Raw genomic sequence first — 22,687 nt, forward strand, 5'->3', positions numbered from 1 at the left:
GCCCTGGATCTCGAGTCAGGGGACCTGGATTCAAATCCTACCTGCTCTGCTTATTCCCTGTGTGACCTCAGACAAGCCACTGACCTCTCTGAGCCTCATTTTCCTCATTTGTAAATTGATACATCCAGGTCTAGATCTGGGATTCTATGTGTCACCTTGGGCCAGTCCCTTCTCCCTGGGCCTCAGTTCTCTCTTCTGTAAAGTGAACTAGCTGGCCTCTGAGGTCCCTTCCAGATCTAGATCTAGGATCCTGTGTTTGATTTCAAACAGATCCTATCCTCTTCCCTGGGCCTCAGTTTCCTTTTCTATAAAATGAGGGGTTGATGGGGAAGCTAGGTGGCACAACGGATAGAATGCCAGTCCTGGAGTCAGGACCTGAGTTCTAATCTGCCCTCAGATACTTACTAGTTGTGTGACCCTGGGTAAGTCACTTAACCCCAATTGCCTCCAAAAACCAAACACACACACATACACCCCAAAATCAACCCCCAAAATGAGGGGGGTGGGATCCATGGCCTCTGAGGGCCCTTCTAGCTCTATATGCAAATCTAAGGCCTCTGTCCTATGTATCTTCAAGGGCTGTTGTCAGAATCAAATGAGATCTTGCCCAGGGCAAGCATTTAGTCACTATAAATCACTAGACATGTGCTGTGCTATGTTATGTTATGTTATGTTATGTTACATTTTGTTATGTTATGTTATGCTATGTTATGTTATGTTATGTTGTTATTGTGTATTATGTTATGCTTATATAACATATTTGTTGTTAGCCATTATCTTTTTTTGTTCTGGTGTTTCTGTTTTGGCTTTTTGTTCTTTCCTTCACAGAAGACCAGAGATGTTTCTTTCTCTACTTTGAACAATCCTTCCCTACTTAGGGAAGTATCAGAGAGATTTTGGAGATAATCAGGAAGGCTTTTCCAATTTAAAATTGATCCCAATTGGATATAACCGATAGCAAAATAAAAGTCAAGCTTTCTCTCTCCTAATGTGGAGAAGCTAATATTTTTTCACACCAAAGGAGACCTCTTCACAAAACTCACCTCCAACCTCCCCCTGACTCCCCATTCAAAATGGTCCCAATGACCTCCTAATGGGTTAATCAACCTCTTAATCCATCAGTCTCCTATGTGCCAGGCACTGTTCTAGGTGCTAGGGTTACAAAAAGAACAAGGAAACAATTCTTTACTAGATGCTATTGCAACACACCTTAGCATGGCACAAACCTGAGAAGAATCACTTTCCATTTCCTTTTCCCCTTGGTCCAAGCCTGTGGTTTTGAAGGGAGCTCCCTTTCTGTATGTCAGAGTTGTAGAGTTGTCTTGGGCACTGACAAGTTAAACTAGTCCGTGCTGCTGGGAAGGCAGTGCTGATCTAAGCCTAAGACCTCCTCCTTGGACTATGGAGAAGAGTGAGGCATAGGAAGACTTAAGTGACTTGATCAGGGTGGCACAGTTTGGTCTCAGAGGCAGGATCTAAAGCCAAGTCTTCCTGGTTCCAAGACTGGTTCCCTAACCATGACACTGCACTGCCTCTCATTTCCACTCAATTTATAATCTGAAGGTTCTGCCATTTCCTCAAAAAGGAAAAAGGCAACATTTGAAAGAGGGTCTTCCTTCAGTCTTTTGTATCAAAAATGTTGCTAACTTTCAGATTTAGCCAAAGCATTATCCGGTAAGTTCCATACAATGACTGTATTCTACTCATTTTCAAACTTCTGAAAATTCAATCGATCATATGTAGGATTTCAAGTAATCGGTACCACGGAGACACAGCTTAATCACAGAACCAGGGTATTCTGATATGGAAAGGGAACTTGGTGGCCATATAGTCCAACTGGTATCCCACCCCAAATCCTCACTGAAAGCCACCCAAGGTCTCTGATGAGAGGGGAGGGGAGGGCATCACCTTCTGAAGTGACTTTTTCTCCTTTTTTTTCCTTTTTGGATACTTTTGACTGTTAGGAAGTTTTTCCTAACATCAAGCCTAATTTTATCCAAGTTTTTATCATCTTAGGGATACATATGGATACAGAGTTTTCTCCATTCAATGTTTCTCAAGATCACTGCCTTATTCCAGTCCCAACACCTGCAAGTCTTTAGCAGTGGTTGTTCTATCCTCCCATCTCCCCCCACCCCCTTCCCTCTCCCAACTCCAGCTCACTCCAAACCCTCCATTTTGTGTCTTTCCATTGCGCCTTCCATTTTGAAAAAATAAGTATCTACTCATGGCAAACCGTGTGGTATAAATAGAAGAGCTTGGAGGTGGGAGAAACCTGAGTTCAAATCCTGACTTCATTTACCCTCAGAAAGCCTCAGTTTTCACATCCAGAATACAGAAATCATTCTTGCCATAGCCTTACTTCACCACGTTGTTGTCGACTTTGCAGCAAGGACTATAAAGTGTGAGCTACTAGATGCCTTTTATTTGCTCGTGTTAGTGATCAATTAATGACTTGGGCAATGTGTTTATACTGGAGCATAAAGCATCTGATGCCAATCTGGTTGGGGGGAGAACACAGGGTAAAGCAGCCCCATAGGAGAATTATTATATGTAGTGCCAGGGGCCAGAGAGGCAGAAAACCTGGGCTTGAGTCCTAGTTCCCCAACAAGCAGACACTATGAGTAACCTTGGGTTAGCCGCTACATTTCCCTAGAACTGTTTACTCATCAGTCCCAAACACCTAAGCTCTTCCTCCTTGATCTTAACTGAAAGGGAACCTAGACCATCTGGCCTAATCCCTGTATTTGATAAACGAGAAAATTGAAGCCCAGAAAGGTTAAATTAATTGCCTAAGGTCACACTTGCTCCAAGGATCACTAATCCCACTCCCTCATTTGACAGATGAGGAAACAAGACCCAAGGAGATAAAATAACCTGCCCATGGTCACACAGGTCACTCCTCTCTTTGATGTTTGGAACTCTCCATGGCCTGGCCCCTTCTCATCTCTCCAAACTTTGGGCACTTTACTCCCTTCCATATACTCCCCAATTCAGCAAAAATGGTCCACTCATTGTTCCTTCCATACAACATGCTGTTGCCCAGGCTGGCTCCCACCCTTGGAATTCTCTCCCTCCTCCCGTCCCCCTCCCAGTTTCTTTAGCTTCTTTCAAGACTCAGCTTAAATCCCACTTTCTTTGGAAACTCTTTCCTGGTGGCCCTAGATGCCAGTGGCTTCCCCTTCGGGGTTACCTTTCATATAGAGATACAGATGCATGCAGTCTACAAAGCACATTCAATAGTTTCTGCTGAGAATGAATCCACATGAGTAGACAAAATATTTGAACAGATCTATCTATACCTTTTTTTTTTTTAGTGAGGCAATTGGGGTTAAGTGACTTGCCCAGGGTCACACAGCTAGTAAGTGTTAAGTGTCTGAGGCCGGATTTGAACTCAGGTACTCCTGACTCCAGGGCCGGTGCTCTATCCACTGCGCCACCTAGCTGCCCCTATCTATACCTTTAAAAGGGGGCTCTATTGTATATACTGTTGGACTCAGCTAATATACATGCTGGTTTTGCTGAGCTCTTTCCCCTCCCCTTAAAAAAATTCATAAATTACCAGGGTTGGCTCACAGGGGAGGGGATGGAAGATATTTAGAAATGAAGGTGATATAAATAAGAGATAACAAAAAAGAAAAAACTAAAACTAAAATGGGGGCAGCTAGGTAGTGCAGTGTATAAAACACTGGCCCTGAATTCAGGAGCACCTGAGTTCAAAATCCAGCCTCAGACACTTGACACTTACTAGCTGTGTGACCCTGGGCAAGTCACTTAACCCTCATTGCCCCACAAAACAAAACAAAAAAGCAAAAAAAACCCCTAAAATGAAATAAGAAATAAAAGGGCAGGCTTCCTAAGGGCAGAGTGAGGTTAAGTGTTGGCCTGACAGGAGAAGAGAAGGGAGAAAGCCTTTATTTCCTCCTGGTCTTTCCCTCCCCACCCCACTTCCTGAATTACCCCTCAATCTAGGTTTATACAATCAGGCCCTTTTGGGTGTCCAACATTCTTACTTCCCAAACAAACCACACACAAATACATTTTGTGTATTCTTCTTGAGGCATTTATACCCACACAGGAAGGACATTGAGAAGGATCAACGGTCACCTTTGGAATTCATCTACCAACCTGCTGCTTGGCAATCCCAGGGTGAGGTAACAAGGTTTTGAAAACCACTTGGGCTGGCAGTGAGAGTTACCTTCAAGCAGAACCAGTGAGCCAATTAAACCCAGGCAATGTCTGAGGCTGGGACTCCCAAGTAGACCTGTGGCCTCCATTACCATTACCTGCTGTGATGATGATTGCAGTTTGGTCAGGCACTTAGGGCTTCCTCCTGCCTCACTGGTTGATCAGTTAGGTCTGAAGGTTCCGGAGGTGGCTTTTTCATATACACCACCCATAAACCCCATTACCCACATAGCTGTATATACTCACCTCTCCACCCCCCACATAAACATAGGTACAAAAAAGGAGGCACACAACAGATATAGACATGCAAGCATAGACACACTCCAAAGAGGAGGTGAACTGGCAGAGAGGTGGTAGACTCATGGGACAGAATGAGAGATACATTTTTGGATATGGCCAATATGTAGTTAAGTTTGCTATGGCATGGTGGAGAGAAAGTTGGCCTTGGAGGCAGGGAGCCCTGGGTTCAAGTCTTATCTCAGACATATACTAGCTGTATAGCAAGCTGGACAAGTCATTTCACTCCCCAATGCCCAAGATACCTTTCTAAGACTCTAAGTTATAAAGTACGTGCTACTCTACATTGATGGAGGGAGTTTCCTCATATGAAAGTTTCCCATATGGATGAGATCACAGGGACTGGACCTGTCCCCATCCCTATGCTTATTTGTTACAAAGGAGAATTGTTTTTAATTGGGGGAGAGCAAGACTTAGGAAGGAGAGGGGGAACATCAATAGAAAGGAAGAAAAGATCATTGTAGCATTTGGGGGAGATGTATAGAAGAGAAAAGAAAGAGGTTCAAAAGGAGATACAGATAAGTAGGACAGCTTTGAAACTAACATACTGAATTTTTTACATTGTTTTTGAAAATACAAACAGTATGCAATAGAGATTTGTGGCTTCAAATAAAATCCTCTTCTCTGTTCTATGAATATGAAAATGCTTGTGTTTCATAGCATTTATCAAGCAAAGAGCAACAACAAATTTTTTTAAAAAGCTAACAGATGGGTGAGAAGACATATTGTATCATGCAGTATTTCCCAATACCTGAGGAGGTACTAGGCAGTGGTGGATATAGCTTGGGACTTGGGAGTCAGAAAGAACTGAGTTTGAATCCAGACTAGCTGTGTGACCCTGGGCAAGTCATTTAACTTCTGCGTGCCTCAGTTTCCTCATCTGTAAAATGGTGATGAGCAAAAGCACCTACATCCCAGAGTTATTGTAAGCATCAAATGTATTAACATATGTAAAGTGTTTTTATAAACCCTAAAGCACTCCATAAATTCTAGCTATTATTAATAGCTATTGCCTATATTTTAGGCAATATTATATTAGCTATAGCTATTATCTGTTAGCTATAGGTGGATGTCATCAGGTGACTTGACTAGGCTGTAGATGTAATAAGCCACTGGTTACCTACACATTCTCTTACTATATATTAACAGTTCTTGAGATCTGGGGGGGAGAGACCTCTGAGGTCATGTAGTAAACCCCATTCCTTTTAAAAGGGAAGAAACAAGAGGTTAAGTGAATTACCCAGAGTCGTACTGGTATTAAATGGTAGAGTCAGAATCTGAACCCAGGTCCTCTGATGCCAAATCCAACAAGAGTCTGCATGAATAGATAAGTTTTAAAAATGGGTGTTCCTCTCCAATGCGAAGTGGAAAAAAACTGCCTGGGTGCATGAGCAAAGTCACCCTTGCCCATGAAAACTCAAGGATTTCATGGCCTTGAGCAGAGAAAGCAGATGGTCAGAACCCTTCCACATCTCTTACCTTGAGTTTCTCAAATCGGTCACTGAGAGATGCCACTTGGTGGTCTCGGTGGCGCCCCACTAGTTTGCATAAGGCACAGATCAGTTGGTCATCAGCCACACAATACATGTTCACTTTCTCATTTTCATGCTCCAGGCACATGAGCCCTCGAAGGTGTGTGTCTGGCACTGGCTCCACCAAGCGGTGGCTGGTGAAGGGCTTCTTGTTTGGGTGGGTGGCTCGGAGGCAGCGGTCACAGTAAGACACCTCACAGGTTATGCAGGTCTTGACTGCATCACGCGGTGGGGCCTGTTCACAGAACTGGCATGCAATCCGCTCACTAGCCATGGTGGAGCTAGGCCTGTAAGTCCGCTCCCGGCAGCTCTCGCCTGGGGAGTTGGGCCCACTCAGAGAAGCCTTCTGGAACCGATCGATAATGTTCTGTAGGGTCACATTCCTCTTGAGGCTGTCTAGGCCACGATGGGTCAAGGAGATGACATATCGGCAAGTAGGACACTGAAAAGTGGTGATGGGCTCAACTGATTCCCCAGAGCTACAGCTGGACACAAGGATACGATGGGCACAGCTGAAGCAGAGGCTATGGGCGCATGGAAGTAGGAGGGGGTCTTCAAACAACTCTAAGCAGATTGGGCAGGTCAATTCTGACTCCAATGTTTCCATCTTTAATGAAAATAATCTTGTTGGTCCATTAAGAACCATGGAGGCTGGTCATTCACCTGCAAAACAGAGCAAGACTTAGTAAGAATTCTGTAAGCAAATGCTCTCCTGGTACCGTAATCAGCAGCTAAGACTTTTTTTTTTTTTTTGGAATGAAGATTCATGCACAAAGATAGGAAGCATTCCGGTAAACCAAAATACCTCATTAGTTGAGAGTCGAACAGGAAATCTTTGATACCCCCACTTCTTTAATTTTAACAATCTTCCTAAAATGCCTAAGTCCACTTGACTTTCAACTGCTGTGAGAGAAGGTTATGGGAGAAGGAATAGGAGAAGAGATGACTGAGCTGAATAAGAAATAGGAAATTTTGAAGATGATTTAGAGGGCCTTTGACTGGTGAAAAAGGCTAGGGACTGTGCTTAGGGAGGGGAAATCCAAGGAAGTGGGAAGGAGAACAATCAAAAGATCTAGATTCTTGTGTGATGGAAGGTTGATGGAGGAGGAACAGGACTGAGTAATAAGAACGTGAAGAGGAAGCCTCACAATGAAGGGGAAGGTAGTTGGCAAGGCAAATTTAAGAAGGCAATGAGACAAATTGGTGAGTAAAGCAAATTGGCAAAAAGCATTAGGGAGTAGGGCAAGTTGACAAAACAGAGAGCAGGGAAGAGGAGGTAGGGTGCAGAGAAGCTGTAAAGTTTTAGAGACTAATGAAAGGATCTTGGATGCAGCTATAAAGTTACGAAAAAGACAATACTAGATTATAAAGCTCTTACTTAGGTGCTTAGGAGTGAGATGCAAATATAAGGAATTAAAAAAAAACTAGGCCAAAGATTTCAGTCTGTATAGAACACAGGGAGTATCTAATACTTGTTTTTTTCTTTCACAGTAAAGTGACTGCTGGTGGCTCCAAATGAAGGTTGGTCTCCCAACTAGAAGGCAAGCTGATCTTGCCAGAACCCAGGTTATCCAAAATAATGAAGCATTCCCTTAAAAATAATGGGGCAGGGGCAGCTAGATGGCGCAGTGGATAGAGCACCTGCCCTGGATTCAGGAGGACCTGAGTTCAAATCCGGCCTCAGACACTTAATACTTACTAGCTGTGTGACCCTGGGCAAGTCACTTAACCCCAATTGCCTCATACACACAAAAAAAGAAAAGAAAAAAATAATAGAAGCAGGGCTTTTGGGAGGGGTGGGAGGATTGGAAGTAGAAGATGGAGAAATTGAAGAGGTTGGAGAACAGTAGCATCCTAGACAGAGGAGGAAGGTTACAGAGACAGATGAATCCTGTTTGGAGTTGGGGGTGGGGAAGAGCAAGAGGACAGTTTGACTGGAACATGAAGAATAAAGTGAAATCGATCTAGGAAGATGGGTCAAAACCAGACAGGGAAGCTTGTATTTTGTCCCAGAGGTAAGAGAGAGCCAAAGCTTCATGTGGGATCTATTGAAATACCTCTGAGATCACACAAGTGGAGATGTCCAGTAGACTGGTGGTGATATGGGACTATAGCTCAGAAGAGATGAGAGGCAGATAGATAGATGTGGGTGTCATCGGTATAGAGATGAACTGATAAAGTCACCATGAGAGAGCAGAGAGAGAAAAGAAAAGAGAGCCAAGAAAGAACGCTGGGGTGTACTTATGTACCCAGTATAGGACATAGATGATTCTCTAGCAAAGGAGACTGAAGATTGGTCAGAGGTTGGAGCAGGAGAACCAAGAAAGACCAGTTTTACAAAACTCAGGGAGGAGAAAGTATCCAGGAAGAGAAGGTAGTCAACAATGCCAAATGCTTACATGGAAGGAAACTGAGGCCCAGGGGTTTTAAGTGACTCCCTCAAGGTGGCACATAGGATCCTAGATCTAGAACTGGAAAGAATTTCAAACAAAAGAGGAAACTGAGGCCCAAGGAGATGAAGAACCTGGCCCAAGGTCACAAAGACACTAAATATCAAAGGGGAAATTTGAAAGTCAGGTCCTCTAACTGGTCTGAACCAGCCTTTTCTATCATACTGATACAGTGTGTTCCTGTCAGGGTGAATTGGAGACCACGAGATTTTATGTCTAATGGGATTTGGGGGGCGACTGAGGTGGTCTATTCTCCCATGAAGGAATTCCTCCTTCTCTGATGCTGCATTGTGACATGGTGGTAACTTTGGAGGCTATGCCAGTAGGGTGTAAACTCTGGCATATTCTACCACACTGGAAAAGCTTTGAGCTTGATCCTGGTGACAGACTGTGGCTGCTTTCTGAGGACCAGCCCAACTAAGTACAGAGAGGCTTGTCACCAGCTGGCTGGCCACCAGGTGATGAATTCTTTAGCTGGGCAAGCCACAAAGTGAAGAAAAATACTCAATGGCCCTCAGTCTTGTGTGGTCCCCTTCTGCATCCACAGTGATGGTGGTGGTGTGCTGAGCTTTTCGAGAGTCGATCCACAGTAACCTAACTGTTGGTGCTTTAACTGTGAAATCTTTGTTCAACGATCAGTGAGTCAACATACTATTGGAGGAACTGAGTCATGTCAATATTGACATTTGCTCTATAAATGAAGCCAGAAGATGAAAGTTACAGCTAAATGGAAGGTGGCACAGTACAGTGGAAAGAGGTCTGGAAGAAGCCAGTTTGAATTCCAGCTCTGTTCTACTTAGCCTTAAACAAATCACTGAACCTCTCTTGATCCCAGTTTTATCATCTATCATATTAGAGGTTTGGACTGGCTCTCCTTTAGGGTCCTTGGAGTCCATGAGCCTTTGGGCTGTGGAAGGAAGGATGGCTTAAGAGCTTTTATGCAAATAAAGGTGTTAACAGAGCTGGTCGCATTGTCTGATGAAAGGGCAAAAAAAGTTTCATGGGACACTGGGTCATGTTACCCTAGTATTCATGAAAAGCAATCATGTGACCATCTGTGAAGATGGCTTCCTAAGGGCACCCACAACACCAACTCATCCAAATAAAGAACCTGGCAAAGTAGAAGGCTCACCAAGAACAGAAAGATGAGTGAGGGAACCCTCCACAAGATAATTCTTGCAGGAGAAAAAAGTAGCGGCAACCCGATTCACTGGCCTACCCTTTAGAGTGCTCCAGCAACCCACACCCACTGCCTCATGACCTTCATGGCTACTGTAATTTGGGGCACCCAGTCTTTGAAGTGAACTTTCAGTTTGTAGGGAAGGGTTGTCCCTGTTCAGGGGAGGGTGGAGGCCCCATCATTCCAGGACACGCCCATGGATTCTAGGCTCCTTTCTCTGTTCCAGTGGTAAATTGAACCCTATAAATCAGACCACCCACCCCAGAGTCCTAAGAAGGAAAAGAGGCAGTAGTGAAGAGATAGGGTCTGGAAAACAAGAAAGTGTGTGTGTGTGTGTGTGTGTGTGTGTGTGTGTGTGTGTGTGTGTGTGTGTGTGTCTGAGAGAGAGTGAGAGAGAGAGAGAGAATCAGAAACTGGCCAACTATTAAAAGTACTAAAAATAACACAGGAGGAAAATGAGCAACAAGTAGAAGGAAGGACAGAAAGGTGGTTAAGAGACTTTGGTACACAGCATTCTTGGCACACTCCTCTCAGCAGTGTCCTGAGGGACCAGCCAATGGACCCAGTTTAGTGATAAGACCCTTGGTATGGTAGGGTAGAGTGATGGACTTAAAAATGGAAATCCTGAATTCAAATCCTATCATAGACACTTACTGGTTGCGTGACCCTAGCCAAGTCAAATTCTCCAAGCTTCAGTTTTCTCTCATCTACAAAATGAGAAGGTTGGATTTGATAACCTTTATGGTCTATTCCAACTCTAAAATTATAATGCCATGAAGAAAATGGTGAAAAAATGAGAAAAATCCCTCTGATAAAGGTCTGATATCTAAGACATCTAAGAGATTTATTCAAAGGAAAACAAAAATCTGTCCTCTAACACAAACTTTCTTTTTTGTTTGTTTGTTTGTTTGTGGGGTTTTTTTTTGCAGGGCAATGGGGGTTAAGTGACTTGCCAAGGGTCATATAGCTAGTAAGTGTCAAGTGTGTGAGGCCGGATTTGAACTCAGTTTCTCCTGAATCCAGGGCCTGTGCACCACCTAGCTACTCCCACACAAAGCTTCTTAAACTGTGGGTCATGACCCCATCATGTAACTGAATGTGGGGGGTCACGAAAAATTTGGCAACAGTAAAAGGTTATGTATGCCTATTTTATATGCCTATATACTTGTGTCACGTAAAAATTTCTTGGGCGAAAAGGGGTCATGAGTGGAAAAAGTTTAAGAAGCCCTGTTCTAACAAATAAGTGGTCAAAAAATAAGAAGAGGCATTAATAAATGAATAAATGCCTATTCAAACAATCATATAAAAAATCCTCTGAGAGAAATAAAAATTAAAACAACCAAGATTCACCCATCAAATTGGCCACATTGACAAAAGAGGAAAATGGCAATTGTTGGAGGGGCTATGGGAAGACAGGCATGAGAGCCCACTGTTGGTGAAGCTAGGAACTGTTCCAGCCATTTGGGCAAGCAATTTGGAATTCTACCCCCCAAATTACTCAACTGATCCACTGCTAGACATGCATGTCAAAGGATGTCAAAGACAGAGTAGGAAGGTCCCATAGGTACAGAAAAAATATTTATAGCATCACTTTTTGTTGTAGCAAGGAACTGAAAACAAAGGGGGGGCCTGAATGAGGAATGGCAGAACAAATGATGGTCTAATTTACTCAATGATCAAAATAATGAAAAAGGAAACAACTCTGAAAGACTGCAGAACATTGATCAAAGCAGTGGCCAATAATGACTCTGAGAAAATGATGACAGGCACAGACCAAGATATACATTTTCAGTCATAGCTAAAGCATTCATTCTTTGTGTTGAAATGTATTTGTCACAAAAGGAGGGTTTCTATTGAAGGTATGGGGGTGGGAAGGGGAGGTAGTGATGCCTGGTGATTAGTGACAGAGGTTCAAAAAGAAGAATGTTTTTACACATAATTGGGGGGAAATAAAAGACTAAATTTAGAAAAAGAAAACAAAAAAGAAGAAAAAAATGAGCATTAATGACACTCAAAAATATAAGGAAGAGAAGAGAAGGAAGTTCATAAGAAGGACAATTTCGTTACTACCATGTTAAATGTAAAAAGAAAACTTTACCTAAAAAAAGTTCACAATTTCATATAAATTCTTTTCTGTTCCCTGTTTATTGAAATGTTGCTTGTTGATGTTTGCTAAGTTCAAAATGAAAAAGAAAAATGTCAAGCTAAGAAACAAAACATACAACAGGAAAAATTGAGAGGAGACTAGGTAGACAGAGTGTTATTAATATTTTAGGGGAAAAATTCTCAGCCCCTCATTAATAAATCAATATTATAGTTGGAAGGGAAAAAAGAGGAATGTATCTCATCCAGGAAGAGGAGAGAATGGGGGGGGGAGGTTGATAATGACTGGTCATCACTCAAGAAAAGGACAAGAGGCTTTCAGTTTCTCCCCCTGCCACTGGGAGGGGGTGGGATAGATAACAAAGATCTAACATGGGGGTGGGGCAGAGTAGAGTGGAAATTGGGTATGGGGAACAAAAGAGGAGCAACGTGCAGTAGGCCCCTCAGAGGTCAGACAGAGTGAGACAAGTGTCTTGTAATGAATCTTGCTTTGGGTAGGTGGGAGTTGGACCCAATCAGCTTATACAACACGTGGTTATAACTCTCAGTGTTAATTCCCACTGGGAAGGGGGAGGAGGGAAGTAGTTGGGTATCTTGGGAGGCATGACTCAGAAAGGGAAGAACAGGATTGCAGAGGTTCAAAGGTAGGGAGGTGTGACATCAAAAAGGCTAAGTGATGAGGGAAAGGAAAGTCAGACCTCCTACCCCCCCCCCCCCCCCCCCCCCCCGCCAAAGATTAGCCTCCTAGAACACTTCCTAATATATCCTACTTCTATTGAGAATTAGCATTCCTGGCAACTTATCCTAGAATAGAGTTAAGTAAGGTTTCTTGACATGGTCCATGGATAGATTTCAGGAGGTCCAGGAACTTGGCCGGGGAGGGGGCAGAATTGTACCTTTATTTTCTAACTGAAATTTAGCATTCCCTTTAGTTCCTTAAAAACATAATTCTGATGCTTGAGTTCTTGGGGTGGGGGTGGGAAGGGAGGGAGGAAGAGAACTTGGAACACAAAGTTTTAAAAAATTGATGTCAAAATTTGCTTTTACATGTAATTTGGAAAATAAAATTCTAAACAGAAACAAAAAACCCCCATAATTCTGAGAAGGGATCTACTGGCTTTACCAGATTCTCAAAGGGACCCTTCACAAAGAAAAGTTAAGAACTCCTAGGGTAGAGAATTCTAGAAGGAATGAGGGGTAAGAAAAGGGGCAGAGGGGGCAGCTAGGTGGCGCAGTAGATAGAGCACTGGCCCTGGATTCAGGAGTACCTGAGTTCAAATCCAACCTCAGACACTTGACACTTACTAGCTGTGTGACCTTGGGCAAGTCACTTAACCCTCATTGCCCAACCAAAAAAAAAGGGGGCGGGGCATGAGGAATACATCACTTCTTGGAAAAGGGCATTATAAATTAATATCACTAACAAAGAAAAATGGATGTGGTGGGGTATCATATTCTTACCAGAGCTTGGAAAAAGAAGGCTAAGACAAGAGCAAGGGAGAGCAATGATAAAAGGGAGCCCCAAAAGTCTGGGATTGGGCGAGGAAACAGAAGGGATGGGGAGGGAGAGGAAAGAGACTGGGTTTAGATTTGTAGTAACAAAACAAACATAACCGACAATGCATATATATTACATTCCTTTGCATATTTTCATTAATTCCCTTGATATTCTTGACCTTTTGTTCTTCCATATGAATTGTTATAATTTTTTCTAGATCTATGAAATAATTTTTGGCAGTTTGATTAGTATGGCACTGAAAAAATAAATTAATTTAGGTAGAATTGTCATTTTTATTATATTAGCTCAACCTATCCATGAGCAATAAATTTTTTTGCGGGGCAATGAGGGTTAAGTGACTTGTTCAGGGTCACACAGCTAGTAAGTGTCAAGTGTCTGAGGTCGGATTTGAACTCAGGTACTCCTGAATCCAGGGCTGGTGCTTTATCCACTGTGCCAACTAGCTGCCCCAGCAATTGATATTTTCCAAATATTTAGATCTGATTTTATTTGTATGAAAAGTGTTTTATAATTGTGTTCATAAAGGTCCTGGGTTTGTCTTGGCAGGTAGACTCCCAAGTATTTTATATTGTCTACAGTTATTTTAATTGGAATTTTTCTTTCTATCTCTTGCTACTGGACTTTGTTGATCATATATAGAAATGCTGATGATTTATGTGGGTTTATTTTACATCCTGTAATTTTGCTAAAGTTGTTCATTGTTTCAAGTAGTTTTTAGTTGATTCTTTAGGATTCCCTAAGTATACCATCATATCTTTTGCAAAGAGTGGTAGTTTTGTTTCTTCCTTGCCTATTCTAATCCCTTCAATTTCTTTTTCTTCTCTTATTGCTAAGGCTAACATTTCTAGTACAATATTGAATAATAGTGCTGATAATGGACATCCTTGTTTCACCCCCAGTCTTATTGGGAATGTCTCTAACTTATCTCCATTGCATATAATACTTGCTGATGGTTTAAGATAGATACTGTTTATCATCTTAAGGAAAGCTCCATTTATTTCTATGCTCTTTAGTGTTTTTCATAGGAATGAGTGCTATATTTTGTCAAAAGCTATATATAATATACATTGAAGCAGTTTGGTATAAAGAATGGAGAGTTAGTGCTGGCCCTGGATTCAGGAGGACCTAAGTTCAAATCCAGCCTCAGACACTTGACACTTACTAGCTGTGTGACCCTGGGCAAGTCACTTAACCCCCATTGCCCCGCAAAAAAAAAAAAAAAAGAATGGAGAGTTGGCCTAGGAGTAAGGAAGACCTGAGTTCAAGCCTGGCCTCTGCCACATTCTGTCTGTGTGACCCTGGTCACTTAACCTCTCAGTGCTCTAGGCAGTTCTGCATTGGTAGAGAGAGTCTCCTCTCTAGGGAGTTCCCTATGGGAATGAAATCACAGGTCCAATGACATCCCATACATAATATATAGATGTACATATTCATATAAATAGTTGATGAAGGAAAATACAAACTGAACAATTACAACCTTAAATGTGAATAGATTAAATTCTACAATAAAAAGAAAATAGAGGGGGCAGCTATGTGGTGCTGCAGTGGATAAGGCACTGGCCCTGGATTCAGGAGGAGTTGAGTTCAAATCCGGCCTCAGACACTTGACACTTACTAGCTATGTGACCCTGGGCAAGTCACTTAACCCTCATTGCCCCAGGGGAAAAATTGACATAAAAATAAAATAAAATCCAACAATTTGCTGTATAGGAGAAACTCATTTTAAACATAGAGAATGAAAATAAGGCGATGCAAAAAAAATCTGTTTCGCCTCAGGCGACTCTGAGAAAGCAAGGATTAGCATCACAATCTCAGATAAAGAAACTAAAAATTGATAAAGTCAAAAGAGAAAAATGAGAAAACTACATTGTGCTTAAAGGAACCCAAGACAATGAGAAACTGGCAACATTCAATGCCCAGGCATCAAATGTCATGGCAGCTATGTTCTCAAAAGAAAAGTTAGGTGGCAAAAGGCAAGAAGAATTTGATAGTTATAAAATAATAGTCAGATATTTTTAAATTCCTCTGAGATGGATAAATCTAACAGAAATATAAAAAAGAAGGAAAATATATCTATATTGACTAGACTTGACTGGCCTATGGTGCCTTCTGCAAGAAGATTAAAGAATATTCATATTTCTCAGCATGCCACAGTACCTTTACAAAAAGTCATCATGTGCTAGGACATAAAGGAACCATAAACATATGGAAAGAAGAAGTAATAAACACATGATTTAGAGATTGTGAGACAATAAAATTTATAATGAATAAAGGAAACAAAAGGAAAAATATAGACTTAAATGGAGACTAAGTAATGCTATCTTGAATGATGAGAGAGTTGAAAAACAAATCATAGAAACAATAAGTAATTATGTTAACAACAATGTTTTTAAAAAGTGAAGCAAGGAACCAAAATTTTTAGGACAGTTAAAAGGCAGTATGCAGAGGAAATTTTCTTTCTGAAAACTTACCTTAACAAAATAGAAACAAGATTGATGAAATGATCATGTAACTTAAAAGATTAGAAAATAAGTTAGCTGCCTTTAACCTTGCACAAAAGAAATCTTGAAAATTAGAGAATAGAGAAACTTAAAAATAGAGACCATAGAACTGATCAGTAAAACCAAGAGCTCACGTTGTTGAAAACAAAACTGATTAACATTAGCCAACCTGATTGAGTGAAAGAGAGGAAAATCCAATTACCAAACTGAAAAACTAAAAAGATGAATTCACATTTAAACAGAAAGGGAATAAAAACCCATTATCAAAAATTACAACAGACAATGAGATGTCAGCAAAACTGGGAATTCAAAGGAAATTGATTAAAATCTCCGAAAATATAAAGTACCCAGACTAACAAAACAAGAAACAAAGGTCTTGAACAACCCAATCTTGGAAAAAGAAATTGAGCAAGCCACAAATGAATTGCCAAAGAAAACAACAAATGAATTCTAACAAGCATTGGAAAAGTAACTAATATCCACGCTACCAAAATGACTCAAAAACAAAAAGCACTCCAGCAAACTTCTTTTATGAGACAAATATAGTTCCAATGCCCAAATTAAGGTGAAACAAAGTAAAGAAAGAGACCAGACACATCTCACTAAGGGAGAATGATGCAACAGTTCTAAATAAAATCCTCACAAGGAGACTTCAGAATTGTATCCAAAAAAGAATTCACTGTGACCAACTTGGATTCATACCAGGGATGAAAGAATGGTTTGCCATTAGGAAAACAACTAACATAATTAACCCTATAAAACAAAATGTATGTGATTATTTCAATAGAAGCAGTAAAAAGTCTTTGACAAAATTCAGGGCTTGTCTGTGTTAAAAATCTTAAAAAGCAGAGACATGGAGAAGCAGCCTGGTAGAGGAGACAGAGAGCTAGCCTTGGGGACAGAAAGATGGGGTGTAAGGCTCAGCTCTGGCACATACTGGTTGTGGGACCCTGAGCAACTTATTTAGAGTCCCTCGCTAAGACCATTACTTAGTTACCCCAGTGAACTTACTGAGGGAGATTCCATGGCAGAAAGCTCCCTACATAGATAAAATCATAGGTTCAAAACCAAACCAAAAAGTGAAAAGGAACCATGAGTATAGAAGAAACCATATATAAATATAATCAAAAACATATATTTAAAACCAAGAGTGAGTCAGTCAACAAACATTTACAATGCTTCATGCCAGACACTGTGTTAAGTAGTGGGAATACAATAAAAGGCAAAAACACAATTCCTGCCTTCAAGGAGCTCAATGCTAATAGGGGAAATGATATGTAAACTAGACACATACAAAATAGAGACAGAGTAGATGGAAGGTTATTGGAAAAAAGGCATGGCTGGGGGGAGAAATTTCCTTGCAGAACGTGGGTTTGGAAATGAATCTTGAAGAAAGTCAGGAAAACTACAAGGCAGAGGTGAAGAGGTAGAATATTCTAGGCATGAGAGAGTATTGCAAAGACATGGAATGTCAAGTGTGAGGAACAGCCAGGAGGCTAGCGTAGCATGATCATACAGAACATAAAGGGGAGTAATGTGTAAGAAGATTGGAAATGTAGAAGTGGCCAGGTTATGAAGGGAATTGAGTGTTAAAACAGAGAAGTTTATATTGGATCCTGGAAGTACAATGGAGAACCAACAGAAGCTTTCCCAATACAAACAGGTAAAATTAGGATACCCCCTTTCCCCAGCATTACATAACATAGTTCAGAAATGCTAACTTATGGCAATAAAACAAGAGACAAAATCAAAGGCATAAACAATGGCAAAGAGAGACAAAATTATACATAATAATATGCTTAGAAAACCTCAAAGAACCAGCAAATATGAGATGATTAGTATCAAATAGAGACAACAAAAGGTATCTTAAAGGGAGAACATCAAACAATTAGAGAAAAGATCAAATGTTATTGCTACTAAAAAAGGCAATCTAAAGGCTTTCAATATTAACTTTCTTATGTCTATTTCCTTGATCTTTACTGAATCTTTATAAGAATACTCCTATCCTTGATGAAAATATGAGAAAGGAATAAGAAAAGAACATCAATAAAACAATTAGAAGGTGCACAGAAGACAAAAAGTTGAAAAGGGAATACAGATGGGAACTTTGTAACTACTATATTAAATTTAATATATACTTTTTTCAATTGAAGTTACATTGACCATGATAATAAAAAGAGGGAGAGGGAAAGAGAGGGGTTGAGAGAGAGAGAGAGAGAGAGAGAGAGAGAGAGAGAGAGAGAGAGAGCGAGAGAGAGAGCGCTAGAAATAGCTACTAGGCTACTGTAGAAGAGCTTATATTAAAAGCTCCCATATATATTTCCAAAGCAAATCCTGAACAGTGTTCTGTTTCAGGAAATTAGAGAAAAATGCATTGCTCCCTGGAAAAGAGCTACAGTAGCAGTGGCCGTTTACTGAACAATTTCAAAATCAAGAAGAGCTGGTACTTTTTGCAAAGAATTACTAGAAAGTTTTCCAGCATAAACACATAAAACAAGGTTGCCCCCCCCCTTAGAAAATACTGAGGGGGCAGCTAGGTGGCGTGGTGGATAAAGCATGGGCCCTGGATTCAGGAGGACCTGAGTTCAAATCTGGCCTCAGACACTTGACACTTACTAGCTGTGTGACCCTGGGCAAGTCACTTAACCCTCATTGCCCTGAAAAAAAAAAGAAAGAAAATACTGAGCTAGATATCTCTCTACCCAATGACCAGGGATGAACCTAATCACTGCCTTTAAGAGATGCAAAGTACAAATATCAGGGTCATTTGGATAACTGATGAGCCAACCTTGCCATGGTACCAAAATTTCACTTGGTAAAAAGTAAACAGCTTTGAACTCTACTGAACCATGATATATCCTGAGAACATGTTACAACCCATATCTTGATGGGGTGGAGTCCCTAGGCATCCAGGGCACTTGGGTCCTTGGCAAATACTCCCTTTCATATTAAGAAAGATATTAGCAACTTAGATTTGACAACACCTACTTAGCTGCCCAGTATATCGAATGACATATACAAATATTCCAGGGCATAGTGATATTCTATACATACAGGAGAGCTAAGGAGTTGAAAGGAATGGTTCTTTTCTTTTTTTTTTTTGGCAGGGCAATGAGGGTTAAGTGACTTGCCCAGGGTCACACAGCTAGGAAGTGTCAAGTATCTGAGGTCAGATTTGAACTCAGGTCCTCCTGAATCCAGGGCTAGTTCTTTATCCACTGTGGTGCCACCTAGCTGCCCCTGAAAGGAATGGTTCTTAAGGGCAAAGCTTTGTCTCAGCCCTGACATAGGTGGGCTTACACTTGGGTTCCCTTCAATGGGACTGAAAGGATAAGGAACAACAGCAGCCCCAGCATGCCACCAAGAGCCATCCAGTGGTAGGCTGGAGCGTTTCTGGTGCTGTCAGTGCTATTCCCAAACAGAGGATTGCAAACTAGACCATCGGGTCCAACCCCCTCATTTTCCTTCTCTGACTTGATGGTTTGATGTCAGCAGATTTCGAGGGAGGAGTGGACCTCCTCAGTACCCAGGGCAATTCTTTGATGCAATTAACAAACTCCACTGGCAGTGCTTTAGGACCTGCAAGTTGGGACAAGCTGCTGTGTACTCACAGGATGGCTTCACTAAACCAATTGCATCTAAATCAATTTACACTGCTCATATTAATGAAGCAACTGAGTCACTCTGACTTAGTGTCAGGACTTTCCAGAGGTGGACTCAAGTGATACACAAGCCTGAGGCAAGACTTGTATGAGGAACCCAGCCAGAAGAGCAAGTACAAGGGACACTGTCCTCTCCCTTTCCCATTCCCGGGCTCTGCTTGGCCACCACCCCCAGCCTCTGTGCTCAGAAAAGATAAGATAGATACCCCCCCCCTCCTCCACCAAAACCCAAGACCCAAGCTGCAAACGATTCAGTTTGGGGCTCAATGAATGTTGTGACTCATTATAACGACATGCTACAGATGCCTAAAGTGTGCACGCCAAAAACTACTTATGCTGCTTCCCAATACAAATGAGGTAGCTGCCCCCACATAGGTTAAAAGTGGGCGAGGCTACATTTCCAAAATACTGACTCAGATAAGTCGTGGCTGAGCACCTTAAAATCATTTGGGCTATGATTGAAACTGATTAGCATTCACCAGAGTGAATCCTAAGGTTCCTGAGTCCTGCTTTTCCCCCTCTTCTGTTACCTTTAAGAAAACCGGGCTTATAACAAGAACAAGGTAAAGAAAACCGATAACGGCAAGTGAAGGTGTTGATCTTGCCTATGTTCCAGCTTTATTCATTATATAACCAGTTTTCTTTCCCTATGCACAGAATTGACTCTGGACTCAGAATCCTGGCTCTAGAGACTGGGAGGGACCTTAGAGGTTACCTAGTCTAACCCTCTCATTTTATAGAAAGGGAAGCTGAGGCCCAGGGAAGATGGAGTGACCTGCCCAGGGTCACTCCATCATAGGGTCTTTGATCTCAAACTGGGAGACCATATGATCCAACCCCTTTATTTTACAGAGGAGGAAACTGAGGCCCAGGGAGGGGAATGGACTGGTCCAAGGTCACACAGGCAATAAACCATGAGAGGCAGGATTTGATCCCAGGTCCTCCATTTTGTGAAGGAATGGATATATTAATTCTGGCATCAGAAGACTTGGATTCAAATCATATCTCTGATGCTTATTACTTGAGACCTTGAACAAGTCACTTCATCTCTTTGGGTCTCAGTTTCTTCATCTGTAAAATGAAAGGGTTATGCTAGATGGGCTCTGATGTCCCTTTAAGCTCAAGATTGAAGATTCTGAGTAGAGAGCCAATTTTCTGTCCTCTGAACCAGACTGTCTCTTCAAGAATAAAGTTAAATTACACAATATTTGGGGGGGGGGAATGATCATCCTGTTACATAAATGGACACCCCAGAGAAGACAGGTCTCAACAACTGCCCCGAGGTTACAAAGCAAAAATGGGCTGGGATGAAATCTCTTATTTTTTTGGCTTTCAGATCGGAATGACAACCTAGAAAACAGACTCCAGGTAACAAATAGGAGGCATTTTACATCATATTTTTCTAATAAACTAATTGGTCAGCTCGTGAGTCACGGAGGAGCCAATAACTGCTGTCCCCCTTAGAAATTTGCTAAGGAATCGGGCAGCAGAGGTGGGGGAGGGAAAGGAATATTGAAGGCTGAAATAACCAGCTGCAGGAAAGACATAGCTTCTACCCCCTCACCCCTACTCCCCCACCCTCAGCCCCCAGCAGGAGACAAAACAATAAAGGAACCCTCCCTGGGCCAGGCCCTCCCCCTCCTCCATATGGGAACACTGGTTAGAGGGAAAGGTGGAAAAGGTAGCCTACCCAGCTCAGCTGGGTAACCATTGGAACAAGAGTCAACAGAATGCATGCATGCATACATAATCACACAGCTTTCATAAAGATATCCTCCCCCCCAACACACACACACACACACACACACACACACACACACACACACACACACACCCCTTACACCTCACAAATACCCTCATCTACACACGACCCAAGGAAAGACACTCAAAAGAGGAGGTAGAATAGGAGAGGAGGGATAGATATGGGCTAGGTGGCGAGGGGAAAACTCTGGCTGAGTGGAAGAGCAAAAACTTCAGTCTCAGAGAGGGCCCTCCGCGGGAATTGGAGAAGGAAGGGCTCAATTGGCCAGGCCCAAAGGGCCAGGCCCGGCCACTCCCGCCCCCCTCCCACCCCGCCATCTTCAAGGTCCCCTTCCTGGCCAGTCTCAGAGCGCCCCCCTTTCCCCCCCGGGCCTCCCCCTCTCGAACCCCCAGTGCACCATCGCCTGATGCTGGGATAGGCAGGGCAGGGCAGAGTAAGGAAGGGCAGGGCAGGGCCGGGACAGCAGGACGGGCAGGGCGTCCGGCAGGACAAGGTGCGGGGTAGGGGTAGGGGTAGGGCTGAGGGGGGAATGTCAAGGCGATCGCGCCCAAGCAAGCCCCGAGGGGGCGTGCCCTCTGCCGGCCGCGTTGGCCGCCCTAAGGAATGGGAGCGGGAGCGGGGCACAAGCGGGCACACTGGGCGCACACTGGCCTCCTCTCCCTTCTCTTCCTGCTGGCTGGCCCGGCGGCCGCCACTGCCAAAGCTCCTGCCGCCACCGCCGCCCGTTGGGGCGAAGTTGGGCAAGGGCGCCCCCGTCCCCGGGCGGGCCAGGGCACCTTTCCAGCCGGCCACCCTCCCAGGGGGCTCACCTGCAGCCGCCACAGCGCCTCTCCTTACCTCCCCCCCTTCTCCCATCCCCTGGGCGCCTCCGGCTCGCTTCCTTCCCAAGAGGGAGCCAAAGCAGGAGCGGGAGCGCTCGGGCAGCCCAGGGCGAGCCAGGGAGCGGAGAGCAGCCTACCCGGGGAGAGAGAGCAGGGGTGAGCGAGCAGCGGGCAGCCGCTGGGTGAGGCCCGGCCAGCTAGAGCGCTGCCCTACGTACCAGCTGATTCCGGCAGCCTGGCCTCCTCTGTCCTGTCATCTTGGAAGAAGAGACCCACTGAGCCCGGTGGAGGGAGAGGGAGAGGGAGAGGGAGCGTGCGGGTGTCAGTGCGCGCGCACCGGCCCAGGGGAGGGCGGGGGAGAGCGTGCGCGCGCGCGCGCGCCTCTGCAGGCTCTGGAAAGAGACAGTCCTAGACAGCCGGGGCAGCCGGGCAGCCGGGCAGCCGGGCAGCCTGGGCAGCCTGGGCAACCTGGGCAGCCTGGGCAACCTGGGCAGCCTGGGCAGCAAGCGAAATGCGGAGGGAGGCAGCGATGTGTGCAAACTCCTTCCTGTTCCACCGTCTGCCCCCCCCGCCATCCCCCCCCCCCGAGCCCCCAGGAGTCCCCTCCTCCCGATCCCCGCCGCCCCGCCTGTTCCCAGCACAAATAGACCAACCACAAGAGCCGGCGACACT

At 43.4% G+C, this 22,687-nt stretch overlaps 1 protein-coding gene across 2 annotated transcripts in view; it reads right to left on the minus strand.

Moving 5' to 3' along the window:
• Positions 1-22,335, minus strand: part of MID2 (midline 2) — a 101,561-nt gene extending 79,226 nt beyond the window's left edge. For both annotated transcript variants that reach the window (XM_043973641.1, XM_043973640.1), the window contains exons 1-2: positions 22,234-22,335; positions 5,965-6,680 (exon numbers count right to left, since the gene is read on the minus strand). In XM_043973641.1, the coding sequence (XP_043829576.1) occupies positions 5,965-6,663 (699 nt within the window). In that variant the 5' untranslated portion in view covers positions 6,664-6,680; positions 22,234-22,335. The remainder of the gene's footprint in view (positions 1-5,964; positions 6,681-22,233) is intronic.
• Positions 22,336-22,687: the final 352 nt, after the last annotated feature.

The sequence above is a fragment of the Dromiciops gliroides genome, chromosome X, assembly GCF_019393635.1.
Source record: "Dromiciops gliroides isolate mDroGli1 chromosome X, mDroGli1.pri, whole genome shotgun sequence".
Taxonomy (NCBI): Eukaryota; Metazoa; Chordata; class Mammalia; order Microbiotheria; family Microbiotheriidae; genus Dromiciops; species Dromiciops gliroides.